Genomic DNA, 11,662 nt, shown 5'->3' with positions numbered 1-11,662 from the left:
TGTTAAGAAAACTCCCCTCCTCTCCAGGCAATTTATGTGCCAAGTGAGATAACTACCCGCTCAGTCTATGAGTTTGGTGGCCTTCTTAAAGTATGCTCCAGTCTGTCAGGTTGAATTTCAGCTTTAATGTTTTATTTTTTAAACAAAGCAGCTGATATTGCCATCGCCACAGCAGAAAGCAGAGTCGCTTTCACCCAAAAATGGTGGAAACGCAGGGCGCAGGTGTCGCAATGGAACGTTCTATTGAGTTTCGCCTCTTGGTATCTATACTCTTTGGTTCCCCTTGTAGCACGCGCAAGTGATGATTCTCTGTAAACCAATCAGCGTTCTGCAGTGAGACTAGCTCCACCCATTAGGTTCCGGTACTATTGGTACTACTGTGCTAGGTACCCTTACGAAAGGGTCCCAAAAAAGTGGTACGGTACGGTTTCGCTATTTTGGTACCATTCACAGTGGAAACTGAAAAAATTGCGTACCGTAGTGAACCATACTGAACTGTACCACTCAGTGGAAACGAGGTATTACTGAGAAATATTAGCATTTAATCTGTTTTTTAAAAGAACGGTAAAAACAACTGATTTAGTCAGCAAAGGAAGAGCATGCAAGCGTGAGCGTGCAAATTCCTAATCTACTTTAAAGTGCATAACAAAACTCCCAGCTGTTCTATAAATCTAACCTTGAAGCTATTTCCTTTTCACCACAAAAATCCATTAAAAAGGCACCCTGAGTTAGCATGTTTAGGAATGTATCAATGCCTTTAATATATGCTTAAAAAGCACATTTTAGTTATAAAACTGTTCATGCCACATCAAGCCTATAAATATTTCACACTAAGTTCCTAAAATCTGACTTTTCTGCGAATGGGTGACACTAACATACAATATGCTATATACTATTGCATGAGATGATAATGGTTAGACCATTCAAATGTTATGCAATCACTTTACCATTTTATTCTGCAACCTGAAACCCTTATTTTTACACATGTGAACAATAAAAAAGCCAAAAAAATACAAAAATACTTAACTCCAGCGACGCAGAACCGACATAATAGGAACCATAAAGGCAGCATGCGCACAGCAAAGTTGGCAAACTGTCCATACGTTTTTATGGAACCCCATGGTACAGTTGCTTTGAAGAATACAATCTCACGAAAAAGATCTAGTCTGCTGTGTTAGCATTTGAAATGAGACTTTGGATTTTCTAAAAAAATGAGCCAGGATTGTAACTTGAAGTTGTTCATTGTAGGCATGTACAATATGTTTTCACTGTATATTCCTGCTGATTTGGCTTTCAAGACTATAAACTAGTATTTAAGGCAAACATAAACCTAGTTTTGTTACAGAAACTGATTGATCAAATCTCAAGAGAATGTGTTTTATGAATGCTTGTATGATTGTACTTGAAACATTGCTGTACATATCGTAAAACGCAACCAGATTTATCCCTAACTACCCTTAATTGTCAGTGTGACTTATGCAAATCATATGAAAACTGACAAATGAGACTGCATAAACTCATATGAATTTGAAAAATTATTAAATAGGTAAAGTCCCCCTATGGTGAAAAACAAGTTTTTAATGTTGTTTGTGTCTATGTTGTGTTTTTAATATGATTTAAGATAAACCATGTGCGAATTCGTTATTTTAAAGCATTGCAGAGTATTTTTTCTATGAAACTGCAGTTTACCAAAGACAGTTTAAAAATGCAGTTTGAAACTGCCTCTGTTTATGACATCATAACCCTGTAACCAATAATGTAAACAGATTACTGCTGTTTCAGCTCCTGCAACACGAGCATGCACTGCTTACACGTTAAATGAGGCATCTACTGTATATAACCACCTGTCCGAGCTCACGTGATTGAATGGAGGCGGAAACTAATTTCCATATTCATGAATCTGCAAATACTAAATGAAGCAAGGGTGTAGATTTACATTCAAGTCATTTTAAGGCATGCATGAAGAAATTCCTATCACAATAAAAATCTTTTACATAAGCTATTTTAATGCTTAAAAGACGAGTTTTAAGTGATAAAATTGTCGAATGCAGTGGGACTTTAAGAATTGTCATTAGGTTGTTGTAATTATCCTTAATGTTCAAAGACAAATAATGTCACACTAAGCTGCTCTTACTTAAAAAAAATGTCAAATTAAGGTCGATCTCCATATGTAGCCATTTCTAACACGTGGTTTCATAACGTTAAATGGGGGTTTACTGTAGGTTGCTGTGGATGTGCATTGAGAGGTCATCTTAATTTAATATGTTAACTGGTGTTTCACAATAGACAAATACACAATGGGACAATGTTTTGTTTAAGTCCCCCTACTGTACTTCTTTCAGAAATGAAGTCCAAGCAAAATATGGTCCAACTTTCTGCAGTGAATTAGAGTTGCAGTAAACAATCGGCACTAACGGGAGAATGTTATTTTAATGATGCGTGTGTTCCCACCCTATGCTTAATATAATTCACCAGACTGCTTGACAATACCACAAAGAAAAGAAAGACTAAACATTTACTTTTAGCTGTCACATCCACAGAGGAGCCGGTTAACGCTGGGAACAGCCTTTGCTGAGGCAGTATTCAATTAGGATGAACCCACGTATAAGTCTCAAATGGTGGAAATTTTGGTATCATTTTAAAGGATATTAACAAAACACATTAAACTGAATGAATAAATTACATGTATAAATTAAAACTAAAATCTGTATCAAAACTCTGCATTATTTACAAGTGGAGATGACCACTTAAACATCACATTGAAATTAGTATTTTATTTAGAAAAGTATCTTTACTAGTCAGAATGGTATAAATAAACATATAATAGAACAAAACTTTGCTAACATATGAAAAATCGTAGACTTTAGGTTTGCCATTTAAAACAGCCGTGGAACAACATATTGTGCTCTCCATGAACATTTGTGCACAGAATTGTCAAATGAATGATACTTAAATACAAAGTTTCTTTAGCAAGAAACCAATCCATTTAAGCCTAAAAACAAGAGCCATGTGCTTGATAAAAAGCATATCTATAACTGACCTAAAGTCAATGCCCTAAATCCAAAATCTCTCTTAAAGAATGGAGTAAAGGCATTTATACAATGATATACACTGTACAAACTTTACATTATACAAAACATTTTACGTGTTCTATCATCAGACAATAAATAAATACACAAAGAAAAAAACTTTAAATTACAGTGTCCCAAACTCAGTTTGGTTCCACGCATTGCTTAAACATTTTTAATTCTCCCGGTGAATCAAAGACAGTCCAGCCGTCTTAATTTTTGTTTGTACGTTTGGTTAACTAAATTTTGACATATTTTCTCAAATTAAGCACGGGTTTATTTTCCGAAGTCATGCATAGTGACTTAAACAAGCAGAGCTGTCAAGGCCACTTTTCTAGTATGAACTGTCCTCACTCTCAAGTGGTATTAAATTTTTTTTTTTAAACAAACTGATTTGTTAACCTAACTCAGAGGTCTAGATTTCATTTTTTGGGGGCTTCAGTAAGCTTTTTGTGGTTAAACAAACAGCAGTTCTGTGTTTGTTTAAACTCTGTCACTGAAATACCTCCAAACTGACATAATTTTTTTAACTGCTGGTGCTTCTTTGCATGGCAACATTTACGCGAAGGGCACTGTACACTCTTAAAAATAAAGGTTCTTAAAAGGTTCTTCACAGCGATGCCATAGAAGAACCATTTTTGTTTCCACAAAGAACCATTCAGTCAAAGGTTCTTTATAGAACCATCTCTTACTTTTTAATAATCTGAAGAACCTTTTTTCACCACAAAGAACCTTTTGTGAAACAGAAAGGTTCTTCAGATGTTAATGGTTTTTTATGGAACCAAAAGGTTCTTCTATTGCATTGAAGAACCTTTTGAAGCACCTTTTTTAAGAGTGTACAGTCTATATGCTGTTTTGTATTGAAGAAATGTAAAACTAAAGGTACTATTGGACCGATACCAGTATCAGTATTGGTGCACTCCTGTATTAAGTATGTAAAAGTATTTAGACTTGTAGATGGGCTCATCTAGAATCATATTGCATGCCCCAGTCCTGTTCTAGGTCTTCTTGTGATGGTACTTTATAGCTTAAAACCACATCTGCTAAAATGCTTCTAAATGATGTACAATGCAATATTGTCAAACAAAAAGTCAGTGATCAATAATACAAGTTCTCAGTGGTTCATGGTCACTTTGAAAACGTCTGTAGGGTGTGCATAAGTGTGCATAAACATGTTCAGTAGCAAAAACTATGAAAGTCAATCGCTTATCTTAAAAGCACCAAAATACGTCCCCTCGGCTGCAGGGTCCAGCAGCCAAAAATAAGATACGCTAACATAAAGCCCATCACCTTTATTTAACTGGACACCTCTGCCCTGCACCGCACAGAACTTGTTGTACTTGGCGATATTCCACTGGCGATAGGTTCCGCCACTTTTGCCAATCATAATGGGTGAGATTATATTCTGTGTGTGCTTCTCATGGTAAATATACTGAAACAACTGTATATTGCTGAGGTCCACTTGCTCAGTGTCATGATCCTTAGCATATCTGAAGCAGGTTTTGGCATACACATAGTAATAGCCGGGCTCGTCCACTAGTATTCGACCATCGTGGTATTTAATCTTTTTCAGCGTTCCTTGACCTTCATTCCAGTGGATTATGGTGGTGGCTTTTGGATCTTCTGCAGAAACAGCAGCATGATTAGAATGAACACATTTGACAGCGTAAACACTTGCATATTTTTTATGAACCTTCTAGAGGCTTTTTGCAGTACCATTTTCCATGGATATTTAAATTAAATCTGCATTCTATAACTTTTTTTGGTTAAATAAAAAGCAGCTACAAATACATAAAAATCAGTCTTCAATACTGTCTCCTTGCCCAATTCACAACAGTAAACTTAAATGACATATAAGTAGAGCTGCTGGGTACAATTTCATGAAAAACTTAAGTTTGACATTATTTGACTTAAACAAACACAGATGCAAACGTTTTCAGATTTAAATATTATTTTAATTTATTGTCATTCTTGTCATGCAAATTAGGTTTATAGTAATTTGCGCCTTGTTCACAAAAGTCTGTAAGAACATCCCTCACAATCGGGCACTCAGAACCAAATGTAGTGTGGAGATGTGGAATTGAGCAGTGCAAATTGCTTGGCACTAGTTTCCAAGGCCCTTTCAAAACCATTAGATTTGCATAAATCCTTTAATGGGATAGTTCACCCAAAAATAAAAATTCTGTCATCATGTACTCACCTTCGAGTTGTTCCAAATCTGTATAAATTTCTTTGTTCTGATGAACGCCTAGAAAGATATTCGGAAAAATGCTTATAACCAAACATTTCTTGGACGCCATTGACTACCATAGTAGGAAAAATTACTTTATATGTTTTGTTTGTTCTGTTGAACACAAAAGACGATATTTTGAAGAATGTAGTTCTGGGGCACTTTTGACCACCATTGTAATTTTTCCTACTAGTCAATGGGTTCAAGAACTGTTTGGTTACAAGCATTCGTCCAAATATCTTTCTCTGTGTTCAACCAAACAAACTTATACAGGTTTGGAACAACTAGAGAGTGAGTAATTCATGACATAATTTTCATTTTTGAGTGAACTATACCTTTAACAATACAGGCAGCAAGTGCACATAAGCAACATTATTATTGTCAGTGAAGGTTTTATGAAACACTTAGTAAGATTGTGTCATGTGAAATGTTTATAGAAAACTGTATTTACAAAAATGTATCACAATTAACAGCATAATACTTACTGGTTGAAAAGTCATTGGTTGTACTAATCGGCAGATGAGCTAATGGCAGGTGTGCATCCTTCTTTCGGCATCTGTCTTTTTTCTCCTTCGTACTTCGTAGTGGGTCGGCTATTAATGTTTCACTGTGCATTTCCTGAATAAGAATCAAACACATGCAAAAAAGCTTTTAGGTTCTGAGTTTTTAATAATGGATGAACCATAGCTCATTTTGCCTAATGCATAAATTCTTAATTGAAATTCTGATTCTGATATGCAAATATGCATACAAAACATATTCTTTTTTTAGGGCATGTGACCTATCAACTGCTCCCCACACCCCTGAGGCAACAAAACATCTTTTCAGAAGCTGATGATAATATGACTTGTGAGGTGACAGTGTCTTGTTTCCTTTTTACATGTTGTTCTTTTCAGGTATGCACAAAATGTTGTCATTCAAATTGAAATCTGTCATAAAAATGAAGACAACAATCTGGAAAGTCCAGAAAATCAGTAATACTCTGAATTCCTGAATACACTTACTTCAGCTGTAAGCTGAAGAAGTATCAAACAAACTTGTTGAATTATGGCATCACTATAAGTACCATACAGATTTACTGTATATATTCAGTTTGGAACGCACCGCGTGTCTGTGCGCACTTGTGTCTCCTTTCTGCAGCGCCCAGCCGCACACTGCCTTTTTGCGAGTTATAGATACGATGCGCGTGCCGCTTCTCGTCCGGTGCGCACTGTTGTTTTCATGTTTCAAGTCATAGTGAGCTGTCTGTAAAGAAAGGCTTGACTTCCAAATGATGTCACTTTAATCTAATTCAAGCATTTAAAGCGGTTTTGTTCATGGTATGTGCGGCAGCAACGATGCACAAGTTGGTAGCACTTTATTTTACAGTCCTGTTTACCATGTACATACTATGTACTTATTACAGTAAATATAATAACTGGGTAATAACTAGGTACTAACCCAGAACCTACCCCTAAACCTAAACTTATACCATGTAGTTACCTTATACCACCCAGTACTTCCGTAGGTAAGTACACTGTCAGTACACTACACTTACTGTAAAATAAAGTGCAACCCACAAGTTAATGGGTCATCTCAATCATTGTGAATATTGTATGACGTTTTGACAGAAAAGTACTGGAAACACACAGGGCATACATACAATTCTGTGGACATTAATAAATGAAGATATTTGATATTGACACAAGGAAAGGGCACAGGCCTACAGAAAGATTTTATTCTTATCATATTTAGCTTTGTAAATTGCTGGCATCTAGAATGAGTTTAATCAGCATTTTATTGATTATAGCAAAGGGCTCTCTCAACTTATATTTTACAGATTGTCAATGAATAAGATTTTTAGCTTCATATACCTACCCCCCAAAATCCCCCACAGAGCCCCGGCACATAACAAATCCCAATTTAACCCCTGGCTGTAAGTAAAACTATAGGCTCAAGAAATACAAACTAAATGTTTAAGTTATTTAAGTTAGCCTGTTTGTTCTGGTATTTGTTCTAGACTAGCTAAAAGCAAACAATTTCTATTCGGCTTATTTTACTGTAGGTCTTTCAAGAGCAGAGTTCTGGATGCTGTTCACATCCTCTGACCTTCTTAAGAGTTTGGGTAGACCACAAACAAAGTACAAGCCAGTATATACAAGCACTCAAAAACGACAGCAGGGTCATAACATGTATTTAAACACTGTCTTTTTTTAACATTTACATTTCCTGGGAAATAAGCAAACCCAGGGTAATGTAAAAACAACACACTTATCATGGTCTGTCACAGTTGTCAGAGAAACGCTTCATAAAAACCATGACTACAAATTTATTACACTAAGTATTATAGCCAGAATGGAACAACAGACGCTCATTTCTCAAAAAGACTACATGGTAAATGTACAGTAAATACTTTCCAAAGAACTTAATTATCACTTCGTTTCTCACCGGATCTCTCTTTAGAGATTTTGATAATAACAATGAGGACAATAAAATGAGTACATCATTTGAAGAAAACATAGATATACTGTATGCAGAAAAAACAGCTCAGTTGTAATTGAATAGTCATTGGCCACAAAACCTTGGTTAAACATCTAAACTAAATTCCTTCTTGGGTACTTTGGCTCGACCTTTTCATGAGCAACTAAATTATACTGATCAAGGAAGTGTTTTACAGCAGCTATGATATTTTGTTGTGCATTCATTCTTGATCTAAATAAAATATGTTAATTAAAAATAGCTAAATAAAGCCTATTTTTAACAATGAAACTTTAGTATCATTAATACCACACGCACATTCTGCCTACCTAATAAACACCATGCTATAAACATTTTCAGGTTACTGGAAAAGCACAAGTATTGGAATTTCCTGGCTTGTGTTCAAAGGGGGAAATGCCATGCCAAAGAATGTGAAATGTCTATAGACCAATATACAATAATCCTTGCAATTGTGAGCTTCGGGATAAAGTATTGTGTTATTGAAAGAATATTTGCAACTTTGTTCTAGTCTAACCCAAGTTGGACAAACACTAGGAAAAAAACATCTTTTGAAGTTCACTAGCTCACCTCATTAGGAGTCTGCTGTGCTGTAACAAGGTCCACCTGTAAAAAACAACAAACACAGTAAAGTTATACAACTGCATACTGCTGGGTTAATATATTGCTGTTTACTAACAGGTGCTGCATGCTTTTTATGAAGTAACGGGAAAGCATCATTATTTTCATTAGGTAATTTAACTGTGACACACCCACAAAACAATGTGAGTAAAGATACACTTCAAAACAATGTGTAGATGAGTTTAGCTGTCAAACGACCTCAAGGCAACTAATGCAACAAATCAGAATGCACAATGCAATATTCTACAGTAGTTGTTTTCATCAGCTTTGTGCACTTCGTTAATGTCGGTGGTAAAACATAATAAAACATAGGTTTTTATACTTTTATACCATAATACTTAATCAACTATTTAAATCACTGAAGAGCCACTAATTCTGCTTTTATCTAATAAAAAGAATGTGGTATTCTCACCTTAACAGATTTATCATTTATATCAATGTTGTAGAATTCTGAACATTTGTCCCGAAAATGTATGTGCAAAATGTGCAATAATGTTACAGTATCTAGACCTACTGTCTGGAAGCACACTACATTTCTGTGATTTATTATTATTTATTAAGTATTCTCAATGATACATATGATTACTATTTGCATGTACAACACCCATCTAAAACTACTACAGGTGCAGGCACTGGCAAAAAAACCTTTCTCATAACTAAAAACAGATGGAATGAAATGTTCTCAGAGAGAGAGAGACAAGGAATATGTGATGCATGACATTATTCACGTCTCCTTTGATATACTGAATTGAATGTCGCTTCGGCTCACTTCACTATATAACAAAATAATATTTCCATGACTCTTTCCTTTAAGTATCCTCAAAGACAAACTATATTTGAGCATAAAGCACCATACCAAATTGTTATGATGTGAAACAAAACACTGCTGGTAAAAAAACTCTTGTAAGTAAAAACAGATGGAATGTTTTGGGGGGATATACCTTGATATACTGAATGTAATTTTCATTCACTATATAAGGAATTACATATAAGTTAACACTTTTATATATGGTTTGATATATGGTTTAGTTCAGCAGAAAATATTTTCTCTGCATCCATTTTAAGGACAACATGAACTTTGCGCCAAACACAACTAACATTCGTCTTTTTCTCCTCGCATCTGTTGCATTGGCCCTCCACCAGCACACTAGAAGCCTCCGACGGACATACACCGCTGTGTTTGGGCCAAAGCCTCACAAAACAAGATGTCATAATACGAGAGAGAGAGAGCAGGAAAACTCTGGGCATGACAATATATATGAGGCTTTTTCTCAGCTAAATAAAATCAATAAGCAAAATAAATAATTAAGATTGCATCAGGCTGAAAGGGTAAACTTGACACAATAAAATATACTGTAAAAGAAAGAAAGAAAGAAAGAAAGAAAGAAAGAAAGAAAGAAAGAAAGAAAGAAAGAAAGAAAGAAAGAAAGAAAGAAAGAAAGAAAGAAAGAAAGAAAGAAAGAAAGAAAGAAAGAAAGAAAGAAAGAAAGAAAGAAAGAAAGAAAGAAAAAGAAAGAAAGATGTTTTGTAAAAATCCTTTACAATGCTGACAGTACATACACAACATTTGTTTAGTAGACTATTATTCTAAAGGATTTAAAAAAAAATTAAAGGATGATCTGGGGATAAAATATAAATACAACACAAGTCTTTTGTGTGCTTTCGACACATTTCTGACTAAAAACAATAACATTGCAGGACGTAAGACACATTCATTCAAACTACCTCGACATTGCCAACAACCAAAATCTCTTTTAAGCCAAGATCTGCAATTCCCTGAAAGAATAAATTTACATAGTTTATTGAACTTTAAATAAAATGAGTAAGCGCATTTCCTGGAGGGGCAGTGTCAGCACTCTCTGAAACTAAAGCGTACTGTAATAAATGCGCTGTTGCTGAAGAGCCACACAAAAAACAACACTCTTACATTTTACAAGCCTGAAGCATCAATCATGCAACAATAACTTTTTAACGGTGCCTCAGTGGATGTTCCGGTTCAACTGGTGCCCTAGGCGAGATATCACATGCTCAAAAAGAAAAGATGTGTAACTTACTACGCCAGTGGACCCGTATTCAAATAACCTACCAACCTGTGTTTAGTTTATTTAGTTGTATGGGAGAATACCTGACATCTCACAGGTGCAATAGTCAAACGAGAGACATGCGGATTGAGTAGTCTATTTAAATCAAATGATGCAACTCGGACTGACCAAGTTTAGACATGCGTGATTTCTGTCACAAGACAAATATTTAACTTCAAATATCGTACAATACAGTGTGGTTTTCCAACACCCCGTTATGTTTTAGAAAGTTATTTAAATTGGACTTTTGCGCGTGCACCTTATGCATAAGTGAACAGTCTCAGGCTCTTTGAACTTTCTTGGCATTCAGAGCACACAACAGGTTAAACGAAACCATGCAGCCAGCTGAAACAGAACTATAGTAAAACCACAGACTTTTTGCGCATAAACTTGACTCTGTCGGTAAAAACAATGTTGCGCTGTAAGCTCAAATAGACAAAACTTCACAACGACTTTTCACAAAGAGTCGTTTTCCCCTGGGTGCATTCCGCCGTCTTTCTTTCCTTGCTGTGCCAGTTTGTTTCTTACCTCTCTTAGATAACCGGTTAAGTGCAACAAAATCGCTACGCTCGACGCGACCTGCAGCAGTCCCATGATAGCCAGGGTGATGAATATGAGCGCCCTGTGAGTAGAGCCTGTGTGCGCGACGCGCGCCGGAGCCTCGTCCATATCGATATGATTCCGCAGGTACGCGCGATAATCATTAGCTGCCATGAGCGCTGCGCGGATTCTCTCTCAGTGGGAGGACTGGAATAATGATCAAGGATTCTTATAAACATGTGGGTGGGCAATGCAACTGGGTTCGGAAACAGCCAATCAGATAATAGTCAGAGATGATCTCTCTTTTTTCTGGCTTCCTTTTCTTCTTTTAACGTGTGCATGAGTTCAGCCACGAACAGGTATGTTGTCATTGTTGTCTAAAGACATTACCACATGATGATTAATTACTTTGGCATGCGTGTAAGTTGGTTATGTTCATTAGGTTATAAGTTATACTGCGATTAGCTATACTATCTTACATTTAACACAATTAATAAATGCAATAAGAGATTGGACAAATTGGACAAAATGATACATTTTTTCCAATTTTAACACGATATGCTGATAGTTGCCATTATTTCGGATAAAACATTGTTGGCTCCTCTTGTAACACAGTTACATAATTACCCAACTAGGAACACAATAAG

General features: G+C 35.8%; 1 protein-coding gene across 2 annotated transcripts; it reads right to left on the bottom strand.

Annotated features, from left to right (window-relative positions):
- Window positions 1-2,200: 2,200 nt before the first annotated feature.
- Window positions 2,201-11,300, bottom strand: tnfsf11 (TNF superfamily member 11). Of its 2 annotated transcripts, XM_057337016.1 has the most exons (5): window positions 11,004-11,300; window positions 8,344-8,379; window positions 5,784-5,916; window positions 5,269-5,316; window positions 2,201-4,691 (listed from the first exon to the last, which is right to left on the bottom strand). In XM_057337016.1, exons 1-5 carry the CDS (start codon window positions 11,187-11,189, stop codon window positions 4,267-4,269), a joined length of 828 nt encoding a protein of 275 aa, XP_057192999.1. In that variant the 5' UTR covers window positions 11,190-11,300; the 3' UTR covers window positions 2,201-4,266. The 2 variants fall into 2 exon arrangements, with proteins under 2 accessions (XP_057192999.1, XP_057193000.1); XM_057337017.1 differs by lacking the exon at window positions 5,269-5,316 and having other exon boundaries at window positions 2,210-4,691.
- Between the last annotated feature and the right edge of the window lie 362 nt (window positions 11,301-11,662).

This window comes from Triplophysa rosa, linkage group LG6 (genome assembly GCF_024868665.1).
Source record: "Triplophysa rosa linkage group LG6, Trosa_1v2, whole genome shotgun sequence".
NCBI classification, from domain to species: domain Eukaryota; kingdom Metazoa; phylum Chordata; class Actinopteri; order Cypriniformes; family Nemacheilidae; genus Triplophysa; species Triplophysa rosa.
This window is presented reverse-complemented; position numbering and strand designations above follow the sequence as displayed.